The sequence below is a fragment of the Piliocolobus tephrosceles genome, chromosome 21, assembly GCF_002776525.5.
Source record: "Piliocolobus tephrosceles isolate RC106 chromosome 21, ASM277652v3, whole genome shotgun sequence".
Taxonomy (NCBI): domain Eukaryota; kingdom Metazoa; phylum Chordata; class Mammalia; order Primates; family Cercopithecidae; genus Piliocolobus; species Piliocolobus tephrosceles.
Window position 1 is genome coordinate 18,846,637 of NC_045454.1, and position 22,568 is coordinate 18,869,204.

At 49.4% G+C, this 22,568-nt stretch overlaps 1 protein-coding gene across 1 annotated transcript in view; it reads right to left on the reverse strand.

Annotated features, from left to right (window-relative positions):
• ACTN4 (actinin alpha 4) overlaps window positions 1–21,564 on the reverse strand; it is an 89,090-nt gene extending 67,526 nt beyond the window's left edge. Inside the window, exon 1 of the mRNA XM_023229339.2 lies at window positions 21,264–21,564. Coding sequence (XP_023085107.1) covers window positions 21,264–21,425 — 162 coding nt within the window. The 5' untranslated portion in view covers window positions 21,426–21,564. The remainder of the gene's footprint in view (window positions 1–21,263) is intronic.
• Between the last annotated feature and the right edge of the window lie 1,004 nt (window positions 21,565–22,568).

The window sequence follows — 22,568 nt, forward strand, 5'->3', positions numbered from 1 at the left end:
AAAAGAAAAAGGTAGATCCCAAGGTGACTCCTCAGTCCTGGGGAGCCTATGAAACCACACGCCAAGAACCAAACACACGACTCACCTGGAGGTCGATTTATAAGGGAGGCAGCTCTGAACACTTGAGCTCCCAGACACACAGAGCACATTGGAAAGACCCTTTCCAAATCCACAAAGGCGAAGTCAATGGGTCTACTTCAGTGAGTCAGTGAGCAGTAAAACAAGACCACATTCACATCTGCGTTATCGCCCTAACACTCTGCTCACTTCCATCATGCAATTCATTTCCATCTTTTCTCTTTTTTTTTTGGTAGGGGAGACGAGGTCTTGCTCTGTCGCCCAGGCTGGAGTGCAGTGGCGCGATCTCGGCTCACTGCAAACTCCGCCTCCCGGGTTCACACCATTCTCCTGCCTCAGCCTCCCCAGTAGCTGGGACTATAGGGGCCCGTCAAAATGCCTGGCTAATTTTTTGTATTTTTAGTAGAGACGGGGTTTCACCATGTTAGCCAGGATGGTCTCTATTTCCTGACCTCATGACCTGCCCACCTCGGCCTGCCAAAGTGCTGGGATTACAGGTGTGAGCCACCACGCCCAGCCAATTTTTTTTTTTTTTTTTTGGGACAGTCTCACTCTGTTGCCAGGCTGGAGTGCAGTGGCACAATCTCGGCTCACTGCAACCTCCGCCTCTCAGGTTCAAGCAATACCCCTGCCTCAGCCTCCCGAGTAGCTGGGACTATAGGCGCGCACCACCACGTCCAGCTAATGTTTTGTATTTTGGTAGAGACGGGGTTTCACCATGTTGGTCAGGATGGTCTCAAACTCCTGACCTCGTGATCTGCGCGCCTCAGCCTCCCAAAGTGCTGAGATTATAGGCACCACGCCCGGCCCTTCATTGTCTATCTTTTCTATAAGGACAGGGCTGGGTTGGTTTTCTTTCTTGTATTTCCAAGCCTAACATGGTATCTGGGTAAATGTCAAGTGGATTGAAAAGAAAGAATATTAACCAATCACAGGATCCAGGATCACAGGAAACTTACATGGCTCTCCTGTTTAATCTTCAAACTTCCTTCTAAAGCTGTTAGGATGTTAGGAGGGGCACAGGAAGGGGGGCACTCTAACTGTATCCTGATCCTGCATTAGCATTTCAGAGGCCGTTGGTTCCATCAAGAAACTGGACTGTGCAAAGCATGAAATGAGACACCGCATTACAACCTCATCTGAGTAATCGCCCAGGGTTTATTTGTAATTCTGAGGAACAGGCACCTCCAGAGACATAACTCCTTCCTTAACCAGGCCTGGCTCTTCTGACTGCCTTCTGCCGTATAAATAGGAAGCCAGCTTGCATATTTTGCATTAATGTCTTCACGCAGGGCTGCTTTGAGTTTATTTTTGTTGCTTTCATTTTAAGACTGTGTTTATGCCTCTCAGACTTCCAGCCAGAGGAAAAATGACAAGATACAAAGCTTGTCCTTTTTTCAGGGACGCTCCAGACGGTTCCTGGAGGCACATGGAAGATTAGCGACTTAGAGATGCCAAGTCACTGGCATTGGGTATTTCTCCAATTTTTTTTTTTTTTTTTTTTTTTTGGTGGAAGAAACAGATACATCAGACTAGCTCAGCATCTCAGTTTCCACACTTCATAACGATGGGGCACCGTGCACCTAGTGTCTAACCACGCTGCCTTTGGGCCACAAATTCCATACTGTAACAGCCAATTACCCAAAACACTAAATAGGGAATGGCTCAAAAAAGGCTGTCTCTGAAAAAGCAGCAGCATTTTGAGGAGCAAAAATAGTAAGAGAGGATTTTTTAAACTTAGAAAAACGAGGAAAGTTGAACCCAGCTAAGAATATTTCTGAGACCCCCCGCCTTGCGATTTTTCTCCCTCTAGGCTTTTCCGTTGACTTGCCTCTTTGGAGACTGCTAAACACACACACACACACACACACACACACACACACACACTCATTTTTTAATCCCACCAACTCTCCTTGCCCCAAGGTCAGAGGCTTGGCAGTGACAGCTTCGAACAATGACATCACCCTAGGTTTGCCTCCTTGGCAGGGTCACCAATACCGTTTGCAGTGAATTTCCTGTAAAGGCTCTTTAAGGCAGGAAACTAGTCCTGTGCCTTGAGTTCTCCCCCTGTTCTGAGCCATCCTGTCAGGTCAAAACAAAGGCTTTTTGTGTTGTTGTTTTTTTTCCCCTTTTAGGAAAACAAGACTTCCCTGCACTTTTAATGAGCACCTTAATTACAAGCTAAAGAATTAGATATATTTACGGATGACCTCATGCTCGCTAATAATTAGCAATTTGAAAGACCTGGCACATCCCTAGACCCAGTTCTTTCTTCTTCACCCCCTCCCCTAAGCATTCAGGTTAATTACTAAGCTGGACCTTCCAAAACAAAGTGGGTTGGGCCCAGTCAGTCCCTACCTCCCCCAGGGCTCCCCAGCACTGAGGGGCTTGTTCCTCCCTCCCACTAAGTCAAGAATGGAAACTGCTTTAGAGAGGGTTGATTAGCCTGGGATAATGATCTAGGAGGGGTGACAAATTTCTGGGGGCCCCACTCTAAGTGTTGACAAGTTTTAATTAACGCCCAGGCTAATTTAACCCTGGCACAGTCAAGGGGAAAAAAACTGCTCATCTCAGAGGCAAGAAGTGTTTGAATTTGCACAGGCCCAGCCGTGACGGTGGGGAGGTGTCTCCGAGCAGGCTCCCACCGCGGACCTGTGTGTTTGTACTTCGTGTTCTCCTGGCACGTGGATCCCACAACTGGAGACGCAGCTGACTCAGGCAGTTACTTTCCATACATTTTTTTTGTGCTAGAAGGGTGTCAACAGCCTGATCTGGAAAGCGCAAACCGGGTGGCCCTCCCTCAGGATCCTGCCCCAGGCCAACAATGGGCAGCACCGCCCCACCCCCAGACCCTGTCGCTTGTCACTCCGTTGTAACATTTTCCAAATTTGCTTCGGGCCTGCACCCTGGTAGGGGAGAGGCTGGGAGGCGGACATTCTCCTCATTCTTTTGCCTTATTAGGTTGTGGATTTGATTGCTTTTGGGGGGGACAGGGGTGAAGTTGAAGAATGGCATCAGGAAGTGACCCCAGGAAAGGGGGGGCACGGGAGGAAGGAGGAAAGGGGATGGAGCGGCAGCCGTGAGAAGCATTGTGGGGAAGAGGCCTGGAAGGGGCAGGGCTCCTTCAAACCCTTTAGAAAGTCCCACGTTCCAGGTCGGCAGCTGGGCACAGGCTCCTGCGCACCTCTTGGCCCATCTGACAGTATTTCTGGGCAGTTATTTTTAGGGTTATCAGTGGGAAGCCCCTCCTGCTTCTACATCACACACCAACTGAAGAGAGGGCGGCCTGACTCCAGGCTGTGGGATGTTTCTAACTCGAGTTAGAGTTTGCTTTGGGGGGAAGGGGACCCAGGGAAAGAAGGGGACCCAGGGAAAGAGCCCCTGGCTGATAGCCAACTTGGTAACAAGTTAAATTACTCATGAAAGAACCTTCCTGGCACTGTCTATGGCACATCCCAACACAAAATTGTTCAGGGCCTGTAACTCTGAAACAAGAAGCCACCTCCCAGACAATGAGGCCCAGATGGATGCAGGGGCTGGGGAGAGGGCTGTGTTAAGTCACTTGCTCAAGTGCCCACTGCCACTTGTTGGACGGCGCTTCTTTGAAGCTGCTGGCTGGGCTCAGGAGTTGGCGCTTCCTGGGGAGCACTGGAGGAAGGGGGTGTGTTTTGGTTTCCCACTGAGTTTCGTATTTCAGCAGGCCCCTTTGAGGAGGAGACTCAAGTAGCAGACCCCACCTGGATGCAGGACCATGTGCCATTGAAATCATTTTGAGAAGCTGCATTTATTGAGCACTTGCACTGTACCAGGCACCGCAGTGCTTCCTACGCACTATCACGTCTAATCCTCAGAATCCTGAGGGTAGGATGATGCCCCTTTTCAAAGGAGGACACTGAGGCTTAACCCCTGTCACCTGCCCAGGGTCGCACAGCCAGCCTGTGGTGGAGGAGTTGGGTGTGGAGCCCAGGTCGGCCTCCATCTATGCTCTGGCCCAGCCTTCTTCCCACCGACACCTTTCACTACCTCCTGGTTCTGGGGAGTCGGGGATGTCAAAGGCACTCTCCCACAGGAGCTTCAGTGCTCTCAACACCCCCTCCCGGGGTGCAGCTAGCTAGCTGCTTGGGCCCAGAGACAGCCTGTGGCACTGCGAATCCCAGTGACATCTGAGCCGCCTCCTATCTAGGTGGGTAGGCTGGGTGCTATCAGCTAACCACCAGCTGAGCAGGCGGCTCCTCCCAGCCCCTGGAACCATGCAGGAAACTCTCTGATCCTGAACTTCCCCAGAAAAAAACTCTCCCAAAGTGGGAGTGAAGCATATATGCCCCAACTACAAGTAATGAGCTCCAGGTTCTATTCTCAAAACACGTCTACCTCCTTATCACCTATGCCTTTCAAAAAAGAGGAAGGCAGCATCTCACAAGTACTGCTGGGCAGGGCCTCCCCGGAAGTCCTAACCAGGTGGAAAAAGAAATAGGAACCAGCTGTGCTAATATCCACCCCCCCCCCCCACCTCCTTCATGGCACTGCAGTGCTCCGGTGCCCAGGCTGCAGGGAGGGGCTCAATCCAGCAACAGTCGCCACCCTCGCCATCTTCACTGAATCCTTCTATGGCAAACCTACTGATCCCAGACAGTCTAGTCCTTCAGGACGGAGGCTGAGTTCTCCTGGTTGATTTCTGCCCCTACTTGACTTGCACGAGCTGAGCTATATTACAGCTGTCATGCGTTATCTGAAGTGGGGAGAAACACATCCAAAACCACACAAAGAGGCAAGTGCCGCTACCCTAACTTTAGCCCACAGTGGGACCAGGATGCAACTCGGTTTGTCGGTGTGGGGAAGGCAATATCAAGGGCACTGTGGTATTTAAGTCAAACATTTGGCTATGAGCATCTGAATGAGTTTAAAAAAAAAAAAAAAAAAAAACACTGGAGTATTTCCTGGGATGGGAACGCTAAGTTCCACAAGCCAGCACTAAGGCAGTTATTTAAAGAAAAGAATAGCACCTGGAAGCATAGCTTGGCAGGCAGGAATAAACTGAAAGCAGCACACTCCTAGGCCACCCGCGTTGCAGAGCAACAGAGGAGCTGTGGCAACCCAGCCCTGCCAGCCGACTGGCGGCCGATCCCACTTCTCAATACAGGGGCTGCCATTCCAGCTGTGCGTGGTCATCTGGGCGGCGGCGTGCAGCAACACATGCACTGAGGGGCTGAGACACAGGGCTTGGGGAGACCCTTGGACATGAGAAGGGAATCTCTCTCCATTCTTTTTGTCGAAACCGGTGCTAATTCTGAAGAGGCCATCAGCTGGCTGAAAACATATGCCTCAGAAGGCACCCCCTCCCACCTGGGGGGAAGAGTCCGGCCCACCCACGATATCTGTGACAGTGACAGGACGCGTGAATGGATATGGACCCAGAACCCCAGGTTCTAAGACATGGCCAAGATGAGCGTGGTACCTCATCCTTCAAACAAGCAGCTCCCCGAAGATGATGCTTATGGGGACAGGAACTGGTAGGGCTACTCGAAAGAGGTAGCTAAGAAATGTTTGATTGCACGCGGGACCCCCTAATACTTGCCCCCGGCAACCTGCCCGTAGCGGGGGCAAAGGCCCGCCCCTCCTGCACACTCACCTCCTTTATGAAAGTTTCCATGACTGACCCCACCTGCCCTGATTCACCCCTTTCCTCTCCCAGGACACGGCTAGAGTGCTGTGGGCTTGTCGGTGTGCCGCTTAGTGTCCTTCTGAGGTCTCATGTGGCCTTGCTCTCTCCCCAGCTATACCGTGAGCTCCTTGAGAGCACAGGCCGGGTCTCCGGTTTCTCTCATACCCCTAAAGGCTCGGCACAGAGCTCTGCTCTGCTCTGCAGAGGGGCCCAGCGAGGGCTGCTGTCTGGCCCTGGCGGTCATATTTCTACCTGAGTGCTGGACTCTGGGGCCCAAGAAGCCCCAACTCAAGTTACACAAGAAGCTGGCTGGCTATAAAATGTGGCCAGCAGGCGCGGTGGCTCACGCCTGTAATCCCAGCACTTTGGGAGGCTGAGGCAGGTGGATCACCTGAGGTCAGGAGTTCGCGACAAGTCTGGCCAACATGATGAAATCCTGCCTCTACTAAAAATACAAGAAAATAGGCCGGGTGCGGTGGCTCAAGCCTGTAATCCCAGCACTTTGGGAGGCCGAGACGGGTGGATCACCTGAGGTCAGGAGATCGAGACCATCCTGGCTAACACGGTGAAACCCCGTCTCTATTAAAAAATACAAAAAACTAGCCAGGCGAGGTGGCGGGTGCCTGTAGTCCCAGCTACTCAGGAGGCTGAGGCAGGAGAATGGTGTAGACCCGGGAGGCGGAGCTTGCAGTGAGTTGAGATCTGGCCACTGCACTCCAGCCTGGGCGACAGAGCCAAACTCTCAAAAAAAAAAAAAAAGAAAGAAAATAGCTGGGCATGGTGGCGGGCGCCTGTAATCCCAGCTACTTGGGAGGCTGAAGCAGGAGAATTGCTTGAATTCAGGAGGCGGAGGTTCCAGTGAGCCGAGATTGTGACACTGCACTCCACTCCTGGACAAAAGGGAAACTCTGTCTCCAAAACAAAACAAAAAAAAAATGCAGACCCACTTTGCTCAACAGCCCCTAATCCTGTTACCCAAGTGGTGACTGCTGGAGCCTTTCAAAAGACCTTCCATGTCTTTACAGTGTGATAGAGGCAGCTTCCCCTCCAAGACAGACTTTCCTATACTGCAGCAGCTTGGAGCAGGTTCAGCTCAGCATAAATGCATAAGCCACCCACCATGGAAACTTACAGCTGTGTCCCAAACGTGGGGTAGGACTCAATCTAATCCGACACATTTTCCATGTGCCATGCACCTCTTCCCGCCCTGAACTGATTTTATAAAGGGGAAGTTTTGTTTTTGTATTTAAGGGGATAAGAATAAACATACACACACACTTATCTCCCCTCCTATACAGCTACTTAAAAGATTTAACAAGTTCACATGGGGATGCTGCCAGGAGAATGGAAACCTCACCATCTTTCCAGCTGAAGCAGCTGGGCTGGCTGCACCATCACAGGCCACCACACTCATTTACTCCCTTATACTCTACCCACAGGGGTGATTTTTGCTGTCGAATCGTCAGTGGTAAGGCAGAGAGAATCCCAGCCCACGTTCACTCTAGACAACCCATGAAGGTAACTTCTTGCCGGGTGCGCTGTGTACAGAGGCAGCAGTGTCTATCAATAGCCCTGAGCTCTCTGTTGCCGCTCCTCCCTCCTTGAGTAAAAGCCACATAACTCGTTTGACAAGCTCTGCCTTCAAATGGGGAGTTGTGGGTGCGATGAAACCTAGTGTTCCTGGACTGGTTTCCAGTGAGGTACAGAAAGCTGAGCACCTCAGACTGAATCAGCCTGCATGCCTGTCTCTTTCTCTGAACTAGAACCACCCTCACTCCACCTGACCAAAGGAAACAAGGAGGAAACACTAAGTGAAAGAAGCATTTATAGAGAAGGAAAGGACCTAGGAGAAAAGCCAGTTTAAAAATCAGGCTGCCATCTTCTACAATATTTATTGTAGGAAAAAAAATCAGGCTTCCTGGCTTCCATCTTCAAAGAAGGAGACTCAACATTTTACAAAAGATGCATTGTAAAGCAAGTGGCATCCCACCAGGTAGAAATGGCCTCTTCATGGGACCAAAAAGGGCTGGAACTTGTTCGTGTTGTAAAAGTTAAGCTCCCTAAGACAGCCACACTACAAAGCCATTATGAGTACACACAGTGCCATAAAACTCCAGATTCAAAATTACCATCGCTTTAATCAAACACAGGTGCCGACTGCCGAAATCATCACAGAGATAACTGCAGCTTTTGTTTGGCTTCATGTTCTGCCATCTTGGAGTTTCCACTTTAGAAGTTAGTTCTGGTTTGGCCTCTCTAGGAGGCCTGGAAGGAAAGGGTGGGAGTGCCAGAGTCCTGGAAGCATGAGGTTCCTGACCTACTGGCATCTAAGAGGGACCAAGTTTGCAGGCGCAAGTTGAATGTAGACTCATCAGCACTTCTGACAACACAGCTCTAAGCAATCTGGCTGTGCTCATCTCTTCCACAGGCCCTGCTCTGACCACTTGGGCCTTTCTGCTCCTCGGGCGCCCCCTCGCCTGGTTTCCTCTGTTGGAAGCGTGTTCCTCTGGTGCTCTCTTGGTTCCCTCTTTCTTATCTGTTAAGGAACAGCTGAAACGCCACCTCTTTGAGACATTCGTCTCCATCTAAAGTACCTGCGCTGCACACTCCTCCCCCTCACCACCCTCTCACAAAGCCATTCCCAATAACTAGACTTCAGTGTAGTGTAGAAATAACAGCATAAACTTGAAAGCCCTGGCCGGGCACGGTGGCTCAAGCCTGTAATCCCAGCACTTTGGGAGGCCGAGACGGGCGGATCACGAGGTCAGGAGATCGAGACCATCCTGGCTAACACGGTGAAACCCCGTCTCTACTAAAAATACAAAAACTAGCTGGGCGAGGTGGTGGCCACCTGTAGTCTCAGCTACTCGGGAGGCTGAGGCAGGAGAATGGCGTAAACCCGGGAGGTGGAGCTTGCAGTGAGCTGAGATCCAGCCACTGCACTCCAGTCCGGGCGACAGAGCAAGACTCCGCCTCAAAAAAAAAAAAAAAAAACTTGAAAGCCTCAACTTCTACATTCAAATCCTTGCACAGTCACATGGGCAAGTGGCTTAAAAGCCCATGGATCCATTTCTGCATGTAAGGGTAACAACACCTGCCTCACAAGATTATACAAGTCAATCCATGAGAAGCACTTAGAATAGTGTCTAGGACAAGGTAAAATGCTAGCTGTTATTTAATTTATAGCACACAATCCTATCTGAAATTACCTTGTTCATTATTTATATGCATGCTGTCTCCCCCACCAGCCCGTGATAAATCAAGAACATATAGAAATAAGGCTGGGGGCAGTGGCCCATGCCTGTAATCCCAGCACTTTGGGAGGCAGAGGTGGACGGATCACCTGAGGTCAGGAGTTCAAGACCAGCCTGGCCAACATGGCAAAACCCCGTCTCTATTAAAAATACAAAAATTAGCTGGACATGATGGCTACGCCTGTAGTACCAGGTACTTGGAAGGCTGAGGCAGGAAAATAACAGCTTGAACCTGGGAGACAGAGGCTGCAGTGAGCCGAGATCATGCCACTGCACTCCAGCCTGGACAACAGAACAAGACTCCAACTCAAAAAAAAAAAAAAAAAAAAAAAAACTTACAGAAATAAGATGGAGGAAGTTTTGCAGTTGATCTTCTGATTTCCTTGGTGGCCACAACCAATCCCAAATCGGGGGGCACGCTCCCCAAAAGCCCTCACTGCCCACACTCTGACATAATTGAACCCACAGAGTCTGAGCTGCTGCTCAGAAGTCTCATGTTTAAACTATGCTTGGAATGTCTGATAGGAACATGCATTTATTTTTAGGCAAGAAAGCTGTCTCCTAAGCTAACCCTGTGGCCCGAGAGCAGGCCGTATTTGGCAAGAACTTCTCTGTGCTGGTTTATTAAAGAGGCCCAAAACTTTCTCAACCCTGAGGTAGCTGCTAAGAGAACTCGGTGCGCTGTGGGTCTTCTGTTTCTATGGTCAAAGTTTGTTTCCTGTGAATCTCTGAGGTGTTTCTATAAGGCTGGTAGGAGTCAAGTGTCACCCCTTACCTGCCACGGCTTTAAGCCACAATCTATTAACCAATCATCTCTCAATTGGCTCACAGCTCTCAATGGAGTCGATTCTATTCCATGGCTTGTGCCTCATCAGTGTTAACAAAAGTTACAAAGGGGCTGGGCACAGTGGCTCGTGCCTGTAATCCCAGCACTTTGGGAGGCCTAGGTGAGCATCACGAGGTCAAGAGTTTGAAACCAGCCTGGCCAACATGGTGAAACCCCATCTCTACTAAAAAATACAAAAACTAGCTGGGTGTGGTGGTGCATGCCTGTAGTCCCAGCCACTCAGGAGCCTAAGGCAGGAGAATCACTTGAACCCAGGATGCGGAGGTTGCAATGAGCCAAGATCGCACCACTGCACTCCAGCCTGGGTGACAGAGTGAGACTCTGTCTCAAAAAAAAAAAAAAAAGGTACAAATGGAAAGGGAAAATTAGTTCAAAATATGGCCAAGAAGGCCCTCCCCTAACTGCTCTAGGTATTTCATCTCACCCCACCACAAGACACAGTGTTGGGTGACTATAGCAAACATCCTTGAAAAAGACATCTAGAGACAGCCCTTTCTGTTTTACACAGACAAGTCCTACCACAGTCTTGGCAGTGTAGCTCAAATGATCCAAAAAAAAAAAGTAACTGCTTCACAATCCTGGTGATGTTTACCGTCTGGATACCTTCCAGGACTTGAAAATCTGAATCATGACTGGTTCGCAGACAGCCTGTAAGAAGAGTCGATTCATCTGATTGCCCTTGAACCGGCCTGGCAAGTTGGCTCTTCCAGACATTTTGAATTCTGAAACGGACCGTATTTCATAGGCCAGAACTGGAAGATCACAGAAGTCTTCAAATCTCTGACCCTTCCAAATGCAAGGCATACCAGTAACAGCCAAAGAAGCACTTTGTGAAAACATTTAATATTTTCATCCAATAAACAGTTTAAGGCAAGGTATTTTCTTGAAGAAAAGCAGAGAGTGACAGGGAGAAAAGGATTTGCTGTTAGATTTGGAGTAGGGAGGATGTGGATTTTAAAAAAAAGTTACTTGTGCTTGGGATTTGCGGGAAACTTTAGAGTTCTTTTTAATTTATCAGTGTTTGTGGAAGTAGGCAAAAGATACAGGCATATTTTGCCCTACTATTAAGAAGTCACATAGCTGAGATTCCAACTCTAAACTCCTAGAGAAAAAAGCACTCTTCTAGGCTACAAAGCCAGCAGCGGCTTTCATGGAGTGCTCTCCTTTTTCTTGACCCTCTCTCATGCACAAATGCACACTCCTCATCAATAAAATCAACTGGCCCATCTCCTGCCCTGAGGACAGAGGCCCTTCATTCCCTACCTGGCAAGGCTGCTGTGCATGTAGGTATTTTCCTGTGATACCAAGTGGAAGGACCTTTTTTTCTGCCCAGGGGCCTAACACTCCACCACTAGCACTGCCTCTGGTATGAGGGCACTCCCCAAAACAGTAAGTAAGCAACTCAGTTTCCATGGTGATAGCAACTAAATACCTTTTACTCACACCCAGATGGAGAGTGATCATAGAATAGTAATTTGTTGGCCAGGCGTGGTGGCTCACGCCTGTAATCCCAGCACTTTGGGAGGCCGAGACAGCACTTTGGGAGGCCGAGACAGGCGGATCACGAGGTCAGGAGATCGAGACCATCCTGACTAACACGGTGAAACCCTGTCTCTACTAAAAATACAAAAATTAGCCGGGCGTGGTGGCGGGTGCCTATACTCCCAGCTATACGGGAGGCTGAGGCAGGAGAATGGCGTGAACCCAGGAGGCGGAGCTTGCAGTGAGTAGAGATCGCGGCCACCGCACTCCAGCCTGGGTGAGGGAGCGAGACTCCGTCTCAAAAAAAAAAAAAAAAGAATAGTAATTTGTTAACGGAGGAGGCCTTGATGACACTGACTGAAGTCAGCTTCCAGCACTGCCCTTGGCCTTGGTAAAAGAAGGCCTGTCATTTTGCTAAGGCAGGTTATAGACCCACAGTCGTCTTATTGTGACGTCCCCCCCCACCCCAGGCAACTTCCCAGCATGCCCAGATGCTGAATCACCTGCAAGCTTTGCAAGCTTCCTTCCATAATGCCTCTCCTAACCTCAAACTGGCCTTCACCACCAGTGAAGTACACAAAAATTTCATTTTGTGAAATACACAAAATGAAATGTGTATTTTAAAAAGGAAAAGAAAGAAAGAAAAAAGAAATGCATCTGTTTCACTTCCTGCAGTCCCCTCAATCTGGATGGCTATAATTAAGACATTCTTAGAACTGGAATCAGTCATTACTACTCAGGAGGTAAGATATTAAAACTCTTTATCTTCGGTTTTTTGCAGATTGAAAGCGTGAGCAACATAGTAAAACCCAGTCTCTACAAAAAATTTAAAAATTAGTTTGGACGCGGTGGCTCATGCCTGTAACCCCAGCACTTTGTGGGGCCAAGGTGGGTGGATTGCTTAAGGTCAAGAGCTCGGGACCAGCCTGGCCAACATGGTGAAACCCTGTCTCTACTAAAAATACAAAAATTAGCTGGGCGTCGTGGTGTGTGCCTGTAATCCCAGCTACTCAGGAAGCTGAGGCAGGAGAATCGCTTGAACCTGGGAGGCAGAGGTTGCAGTGAGCTGAGATCGTGCCACTGCACTCCAGCCTGGGTGACAAAGCAAGACTCCATCTCAAAAAAAAAAAAAATTAAAATTAGCCGGCCATGGTGGTGCACACGTAATCCCAGCTACTAGGGAGGCTGAGGCTGAAAGATCCCTCGAGCCCAGGAGTTCAAGGCTACAGTGAGCTATGATCAGGCCACTGCACTCCAGCCTGGGTGACAGTGAGACCTTGTCTCTAAAAAATCAAAACAAAACAAACACCAAATGTGTTCCCTTTAGACATGGAGAACATAAAGTGGGGTATACTGCCTGCCTTCTGTGCTTCCTCTGATCCACCTAGACTGTGGCTTCCACCCACTCTCAAAAGACATCAGGGAGGGGAAAAGATGAAAAGAAAAACCCACTAGAAAGCTGGTGACAGACATCACTCACCCCCACACCTTTTGGGGGGGAACTTTAAAAAACATAAAACAAACCACAAAGTCTTCTTTATTCCTGCCTGAAGCTGAAGACACAAATGCTATTGTATTGCTGGTGTTCTATACAGCATTCAATCACTGCAACACCATCCACGATATTTCCCAAGATGACTTCATTGTGTTCTGCAGGGTAGTAACTGCCGCTTCCAACTACTTCTGCCCCATGTGGATAGTTCCACTGGAAGACAAAGAATCTGTTCTGCTCTGATATTTGGAAGAAAAACATTTAAATAAGCCTTGTTAACTCAGCAGGAGAGCACTGCTTTCCTTTCAGAATGGAGGGTTCAAATCCGATGGAGTGGCAGTGTGCTTTCTTCGTGGGAGGGGCCCAACTCTAAGAAGAAAACTGAAGCCTTAAGAAGAAAAAGTTGGCTGGGCACAGTGGCTCACACCTGTAATCCCAAAACTTTGGGAGCTGAGACCAGACTGGGCAACATAGCAAAACCCCATCTCTACAAAAATACAAAAATTAGTCAGGCATGGTGGCGTGCGCCTCTAGCCCCAGCTACTTGGGAGGCTAAGGTGGGAGGATGGCTTGAGCCCCAGAGGTCAAAGCTGCAGTGAGCCAAGACTGTCCCACTGCACTCCAGCCTCGGTAAAAAGACTGACACCCTGTCTCAAAAAAAAAGGAATGAAAGATAGAAAGAGAAAGAAAAAAGTTGTTTAAGGAACAAATGATAAACCCACATTTCTTATAGTTAGCCCTCTGTATCCATGGGTTCTGTATCTATGAATTCAACCAACGATGGGTCGAAAATTCTGGAAGAAAAAAACGAACAGTTGCATCTGCACTGAACACGTACATATTTTTGTCATTATTCCCTAAACAGTACAGTGTAACAACCATTTACGTAGCATTTAGCGTTAGGTTATAAGTAATCTAGAGATGATTTAAAGTATTCAGGAGGATGTGCATAGTTAAAATGCAAATAACACTATCGTTTTATCTTACATAAGGAACTTGAGCATCTGTGGATTTTGGTATATAAGGGGGTTCCTGGAACCAATCCCCCACAGATACTGAGAAATGACTATATTTTCAATGTGTCCTGGTTTCTTACAAAACCCCAAAAGCACTAACACTTGACACTGAAGATGAATCAAGCATCATCCAATCATGAGCCATATGTTCCAGTCTAGTATGGTGGGATGACACACCCAGCCAACAGGGGCTGTGTGTTCCTGGACAAGGCGCTGCTCTGCCCTCCTCGACCAGAGGAGATCAAGGTTTTTTTTTTTGTAAGTGTGACATGCACACATGGAAAATTTTAAGGATTATCTACACCTTACCCTAAACCTTGAATCACATTAAGAAAGGTATTTCCTTTGATTCTCTTATAAACCTGATGACTTCAAAGAGAAAGTCTCTGCTTGGTGCTGGCGGGTCTTTAACACCTCACCAACACTTGCCAATCCCTTTCTAACAAAGGGAGCAGGCCTCAGGCCTCGGGCCTTTAGTAACCACCTGGAAACAACACTGTTTTGTTTTCAATGTGTTTATTTTTGCAGTTTCCTTCTATTATATTTATGGCCAGGGAAGCTGGGTTTTCCAGTTGCCATACTCTTGTCAGTCTTCCTTTTAAAACTTAAAGTGCAAACTGATTCAAAGGAAATTATTATGCGTCTATAAAAGTGGTTACGGAAAATCACAAATGGCTGCAGTTTAGGAAGGAAGGGGATAAGCACAGGGGGACTACTCTGGCTGGGGAGCCACAGGACGGTCCCTCACCCCTGGGAGAGGGGGAGAGAATGGAACTCATCCCAGGAAGGCAGGAGCCAGCACAACAACAGGTGGCAAACAGCAAATCCCACGTAAACTCACTCCACTCGCCTTCAGATAACCTTGCATAAATCACAACCACGAAAAAGGCCACTGACCTCTTCCAGAGTAAACGCTGTTCAAACTAAAGGGAAGGCAAGCAAGTTACACCAATCAGCTTCTAAGACTTTCCATGGACATTTCAAGTTAATGCCTCTGTTGTTTATGGAGAATGGGGAGGGGAGGGACGTGAAAAAACACAACCAAAAAAGGCACAACACCAAGACAAATGTCTCGGGGATTTTTATAATTGTGGGGAGACCGCTACTTGGATAAAAATTCCCAAGCACTGATGTAAGGATGCTCTTGCCAGTTAAATATATGCAAAGATTTCACTCCTTTTCTTTTTCCTTTTTTTTTTTTTTTTTTTTTTTTTGAGATGGAGTCTCACTCTGTCGTCCAGGCTGGAGTGTAGTGGCGCAATCTCAGCTCACTGCAACCTCCGCCTTCCGGGTTTAAGTGATTATCCTGCTTCAGCCTCCTGAGTAGCTGGGATTACAGGGGTGCACCACCATGCCGGGCTAATTTTGTATTTTAGTAGAGACGGGGTTTCACCATGTTGGCCAGGCTGGTCTTGAATTCCTGACCTCATGTGATCCACCCACCTTGACCTCTCAAAGTGCTGGGATTACAGGTGTGAGCCACCGCACCCGGCCAATTTCACTTTCTGGAGGAGGCGGGATCCTTCTCTGGGTCAGGTGGTTAATTTCTCCCCTTCATAAGATCCTTCTTTAAACAGAGGCTGGAATTTAAAATGATTCTGTCTCTCTTTGATTCACTGAAAGTTACACTCCTTGATACCTGGGATACTGACTAAAATGTAACTCATAGACCTTCTTGAAGAAAAGTTAAGTGATACTTGTGCCACTTTCAGATACTTTATAACAAATTCTGGCGCCTACCCTGCCAACACTGTAAAACTAAGTTTCCTTGTAACTTGCTTTGATGTTTCCAAGTTTAAACCCATCCTAAAGAAGACTAATGAGCTCTCAAACTACCCAGTGATAGAAAGACTTCTTTCAAATCTCCACGGATGACAGTATTTGTATCTGCTCAAGTAGAAGCTTCCGTCTCTCTTGTAACAGGTCAGTGCTTCAGTTACCACTGCCATTGAATTACCCACTTGCTATCACTTGCCTCTTATTTCCATGAAAAAAGAAAAGGAGGAAAAAACTGTTTACGTTTTACCTTGTTTAAAGGTAACACGAGTGCTTTTGTTATTCTGTAAACTAAATACATAAATGAAGGCAAAGGAAGGAAACAGAGGGAAGGGAACAAAATGTGAATGATGAGAACACGGAGTTGACTAAATGAAGGAATAAAGATAGAGCCGGGAGAAATACTGCTCTAGGATATACTAAGGCCAGGGAAGAGATAAACATGTTGATATTTCAGCTATTCAGAAAACCTGAATGAGCAAGTGATACTAGAGCAAACAGCTGTTCACTAATTATATTTGCCCTTCCCTTCTGCCTTTCAAAAAAGTAAAAGCAGCAGCAAGGAAATCATTCTTTTTTAAAAGAACAACCCTAAGATCTGGTTAAAGGCTTGTACAATTCCCAGCACAACATAAATCAGTGTAGCAAAAGCTGAAAGTGTTCATCTCAACAGTTTCAAATTCCTTGGGTCTTCCCAAATCAATTCTTTTTTGGCTCTATTCTATCTGCTAAATAGCACTGGCAGATAACTTGTGCTACACACTCAGTTCACTCTGAAAAAGGGCGCTGTCTGGCCAAAGTCTGCCATGACTGAAGCATATGCTGAAACGGCAGAACTCCCCACCCCAGAGGCTTAGACTTAAACTTGTCCCTGCTCCCCTCTGTCATCTGATTAAAAAGACGTTTTGAGAGTACACGACCACTTTTTTTTTTTTTTTTTGAGATGGAGGCTTGCTCTGTCACCCAGGCTAGAGTGCAGTAGCGCAATCTTGGCTCACTGCAACCTCTGCCTCCCAGGTTCAAGCGATTCTCCTGCCTCAGCCTTCTGAGTAGCTGGGACTACAGGCGTCTGCCACCTTGCCCAGTTAATTTTTGTATTTCTGGTAGAGACGGGGTTTCACCATGTTGGCCAGGCTGGTCTTGAATTCCTGACCTCAGGTGATCTGCCCATGCCCACCTCAGCCTCCCAAAGTGCTGGGATTACAGGCGTGAGCCACGGTGCCCGGCCATAAGACTCCATTTTAACTGACCTCCCTGACTGTGTCAGAGCTTAATAGCACCAGCACTACCTGGATATTCACACACCACCCTGCCTCCTCCAACACCTCCCCCACAAGGCAGCCCACTTGGGTCCAAGCAGTCAGCTGCCATTAAATGGAAGCTTTTAGCACCAGTTCCAACTGGAGGGTGAGTCAGCTCCCTGCCGCCAAAGTAGCCTCCCTGTTGGCCTCAGAAGCCAGAACCAGCAAGGGTGTTTCAAAAGGCAGAGGGCAATCCTGGGCCCACACCCTGAACTGCCTAGGATTAGGTGAGTGGCAGGCACCACTCCAGGGCACCAGCCAGATCTCAACTCTTAGCCAGGTGAGTGTGAGTGACCCTGCAGTCCCAGGCCATCTTCCCATACCCCACCTTTTCTTCAGTCATTAGAAGAGTCAAGTTCTAAAATACATTCTGGAGAGGATGAGGGGAGAGAACAGAGTGCTAGCAGCTGAGTGGCTTCCCCTACCCCTCTTACAAGAGGACAAACAGAGTATACTTGCCTCTCACACATATTTACACAGTCTTTTTTCTAGATAACAGTTGAGTTTAAGTTTGGTTCCTTTTTTTTTTTTTCTTGATAAGTGTGTTATTCAATTTTGAAAACTGTTAGTCTTAGCCAGATCCTAAGAGGCAAGCAATTAGAGTAATGGAACAAAATAACAGATGGCTACTTGGGGGCCTCCATTATCAGCCTTTAAAAAGAAAAAAAAAAATATCTACTTTAAGAAAAACAAGGCCGGGTGCGGTGGCTCAAGCCTGTAATCCCAGCACTTTGGGAGGCCGAGACGGGCGGATCACAAGGTCAGGAGATCGAGACCATCCTGGCTAACGCGGTGAAATCCCGTCTCTACTAAAAACACAAAAAACTAGCCGGGCGAGGTGGCGGCGCCTGTAGTCCCAGCTACTCGGGAGGCTGAGGCAGGAGAATGGCATAAACCCGGGAGGCGGAGCTTGTAGTGAGCTGAGATCCGGCCACTGCACTCCAGCCTGGGCCACAGAGCAAGACTCCGTCTCAAAAAAAAAAAAAAAAAGGAAAAATTTGCTCAAAGACCAGAACAACACTTCTCCATCCTGCCAGGAGCACGTTCACGGCCCTTTCGTGTAAAAACTGTTGCATGACCTACTTATGGGTTACGGGGTCCCTAGAAGTCAGAGCAAAGGGCTTCCAAGCAGAAGTGAGACACACGTCCCCTCTGATTTGGGCCAACTCTTGCTTAATTCCTAGAAGAATTCCATTCTACCCACTTTGAGGGCCTACAGCTGTTCCGGATACATATTTTTTTGGAGTATGCATGTACAGAACTCCCAGGACCGTCACTCCTCCTGTGCCCAGTGGTTCAGCCTTGGAGAGGCAAGAAGGGCAATCTGTCATTCAGTAAAGCAACACTGCAACATAGAAAAAACCCAGCCAGTCCAGGTGCAGTGGCTCATGCCTGCAATCCCAGCTACTCGGGAGACTGAGGCAGGAGAATCGCTTGAACCTGGGAGGCAGAGGTTGCTGTGAGCCAAGATCATGCCTGGGCAACAAGAGCAAAACTCCATCTCCAAAAAAAAAAAAAAAAACCCCGCTAGCCTGGGAGTGCGGGATGTTTCTTAGCAGGAAGGTAGAGAGCCACACAGATTGGGGTACTCCTTTCCATTACTCCTTGCCCCATTTCATAAAGGATCCCTACCCAACTGGAAAGGGCACAGAGGTGAAGCAGTAGTTTCCCCCACAGAGCAGCTAAGGGCAAATATTTGCTGGAGGAGGTGTAAAGCAGGAGTTACTAGAATCTGGCCCTGGTTGAGACACAAAAGCAGATAGTATTAGGGGACGCTGTGAGCCACCCTCTTCCCTCAACCCTGCCCAGCCCCGGAGGAAGGAAGCTGGGAGGTAAGAGAATGACACATGGCAGCAAGGCTTGGAGGTTCCGGGGAGTCCTGGTTTCCGCCCAGGGCCTGAATGGTGCCCCAGCCTCACCCTGTGAGCAAGGGACACTATAACCACGAACAAAGTCCACACCCTAACTCTTGGGAGGGAGTGGAAGCGGCTCACAAAAGGAGTCACTTGCGGAGTGGCAGAAGACAGGAAGGGAGAGAAAAGGAAGGTCTCCCACCCCTATCACCTGAGAAAAAAGGGTGAGGGGTTCATTTTCTCCAGCACCTTCAGCTGCAGAAGACAAAGCCCAGACGTTCTCAAAACCACCACTGTAGACCCTGCTCCCTCCCAACTTTCCAGGTCTCTTGGCAACTCTTAACCTTTTCCAACCTGGCACTGCCTCAGGCAATAAATTATTGTTGAGACTCCAGAACAGATCTCGCCTTCCCCTCAAAAAGCGAGTTTATGCCAACTATCACAACATGTCCACTCTGCGGTAGGTGGGGCCACGGATAAGGACACCACTCCCACCAAGCCACTGACACCCCCCTCCGTTACTACGGATGAGGAAATTCAAGCAACGCTGGTAATGGACCCAAGGTTATGCCTGGCCCCACCTCAGGCTGCCTTGGAACAGTTGCTCCTTCCACCCTTCCCACCCTTTCCCCTCCAGCCTGGGCTAGGCTGCCTGTGCCGAGCTCCTGGCCACCAACTCACGGCCTCGAGAAGCTTCCAGTCACTCCCCACTCTGCCAGCTCACCACTCAAAGCCCTGTAGTCTGTTCCTGAAAAATCTCCACCAAACCCACTCTCCCAAACCTTCAGAGCCCTGTCCAAAGTCCCACCTCTACACACATCCCTCTTTATTAACAGAATCATCGCAGGGACCCCTCGGATCCCTTCGCATTTTGCAGATAACAAAACTGCATGGAGGAGAGTTCAAGGGTCTTGTCCAAGGCCACAGAGCTAATCAGTAACAAATCTGGAAAGAAAATCCAGATCTCCAGATCCCACGAAATGCTTCCAACTTCAAGTACCTCCCACCCATTTCACACACAAAACTTCTGAACAACCCCTTCCCCCCACACACCCACTCACCACGCTCCTTCCTTTAGCTCTTTCTGCACACTCAGAGCTCCCCCCTCAACCACACTGGATTACCCCCCACACACACAGACACTGACACCTCGCTCGGGGATCCCACTCCACTTCTCATCACCTTTTCCCTGCTCTGGGGCCCTCCCGGGTTGCTCCCCCCCCTCCCCCAAAACAGTGCCACCTGAAAACAGTCTCTGCTTCAGGATCCCTTCACCTGCCTGCGCTTTCTTCCGAAAAAGACACAATTCTTTCTGGACACTCTCACCGCTTCCTCCCCAAACTCCTTATTCTCCCTGCACGACACACACGCTCTCCAGTCCCGGGACTGCACCTCCAGGAGCCAGCGCCCCCTCCCCACATTCCTTTCTCAGTCTATCCATTACTCATTCCCTTTCTAATGAGACTTTCATTTTCCTAAACGAACCTCCCTCCCATTATCCACCGTTCCAGCTCACACTCCCTCCCATCCATCTCACCTTCTCCCTCTACACTTCCTCACTCTCTCTAACGCTTTAGCTTTTCAGCTTCCCATCAATTCTTCAGAAACCCCTCCCCAAATTATCCCCAAACACTCTCTGTATACCCCCCACTTTGGCTTCTCCATCCCTCATCAATTCCTCTTACTCTTCCTATCTCTCAATTTTCTCTTCCCTTTGGAACAGAGCACCCCAAATAAATCTCACCCCCTTCAAAAACGTCTCATTCACGGGCCCCTTAACTTCTTCCTTCCGCACCCCACCCTCCTCAGACCCCGTCCTGGCACCTCTACCTTCCTCACACCCTAATAAGCCCACGTCTTTTCATGCCCAGTTCTACCCTTAGCCCCCGTTTTCACCTTCCCAGCCTCCCTAGTCCTCCCACCCGTCTTCAGACCCCACAATCTCCATTCCATCCTCACACTTGATTCTTCATCCCCTTTAGAACTCCCCCAACCTGAGGCTCCCCCAATTCCAGTCTCCTTCAGATCTTTCTGCTCTCCAAAATAACCAACCCCTCCACACTCGAGCTCCTCCTCACACTTCCCAGACCCAGAAATTCCCTTCCTAGCCTCCCCTGATTCTCCTCCCAGCACCTCCAACCCATGCTCGGACCCTTCAAGGATCCCAGTTCCATTTCAACCTGCCCAGTCATCTCCTCGGTTTCCCCTAATGGCACGCTCAGACCCTCCAAATCCTTCGTCGGGCTTCCTGATTCCTTTTCTTTTTTAACTCCCATATTCCCCACCCGGACGCCAATTCTCTTTAATTCTCTTTTCAGATTCCCAATTCCTTCCTCGAGCTCGGCGATTCCTTCTCAGGACTCCAATTCCCTTCCTGGACCCGCCTATTCCTTCTCGGGACTCCCCCGTTCCCATCACAGACGCTCCAGTTACCTTTCAGGACCTCCTACCCCTCCCCGGGCCCCCTTGGAAAAGCCCCTCCAGCCCGTCCGGCCCGCGCACCTTGCGCTGCTGCTTCTCCCAGGCCGGGTCCAGCAGCAGGTCCCGGTCCCAGTCGTCCTCCTGGGCCATGTAGTCGCCCATGCTGCCCCCGCCGCCAGCGCCATTGCCCGCGCTGCTGGGGCCGTACTGGTACGACTGGTTCGCCGCGTGGTAGTCCACCATTCCGCTGCCTCTCGCTCGCCCACCAGCCGGTCCGCTCCCGCCTCAGCTCCCGCCCCTCTGCCCGAGCCGCCGCCGCCGCCGCCGCCGCCGCCGCTTCAGCCGCTTCAGCCCGCCCTCCGCCCGCGCTTGCGCATTGCCCGCCGCGCCTGCGCACAGCGCCGAGGTTGCCGCCCTCCCGCGCGCGCCCGCCTGCCAAACCTGAAAAGGCACCAAGGCCGCGCTTGGGAGCTTGGCGCCTGCGCAGAGTCCCCCTTCCCCGCCCCCCGACTCAGCGCGGGTGCGAGCCACGCCCCCTCTCCCGCGAGAACGCGCGCGTCGTTCGCGTGTGGGCGGGGCCAGAGTATTGAATGATTCATAAGGGTAGGCCCCGCCATCGGACCTGAACTAGCTCAGGCTTGGAATGCGCTGCACCGGGTTCCCATTCAGCGACACAAATTCAACAAATATTTATCGAACACCTACTTGTACCAGACTATGTTTTACGCAGGCACTAAAAACAGAAAAAAATCCCGACCTTCATAAAACTACCTTCTAGTGAAGGGAGCCACATGCACACAAATCTATTTTTATTTTTATTATTTTTTGAGACGGAGTCTTGCTCTGTCCCCCAGACTGGAGTGCAGTGGCGCGATCTCGGCTTACTGCAACCTCCGCCTCCCGGGTTCAAGCAATTCTCCTGCCTCAGCCTCCCGAGTAGCTGGGAACACAGGCATGCTCCACCACGCCCGGCTAATTTTTGTATTTTTTTGGTAGAGACAGAGTTTCACCATGTTGGCCAGGTTGGTCTTGAACTCTTGAGCTCAAGCGATCCTCCAGCCTCAGCCTCCCAAAGTGCTGGAATTACAGGCCTGAGTTACCGCGCACAGCCAACACACAAATTTTTTTTTTTTTTTTTTTTTGAGACGGAGTTTTGCTCTTGTTGCCCAGGCTGGAGTGCAATGGCGCGATCTTGGCTCACTGCAACCTCCACCTCCCAGGTTCAAGCGATTTTCCTGCCTCAGCCTCCGGAGTAGCTGGGATTACAGGCGTGTGCCACCACACCCAGCTAATTTTGTATTTGTAGTAGAGACGGGATTTCTCCATGTAGGTCAGGCTGGTCTTGAACTCCCGACCTCAGGTGGGTGACAGAGTAAGATTCCGTCT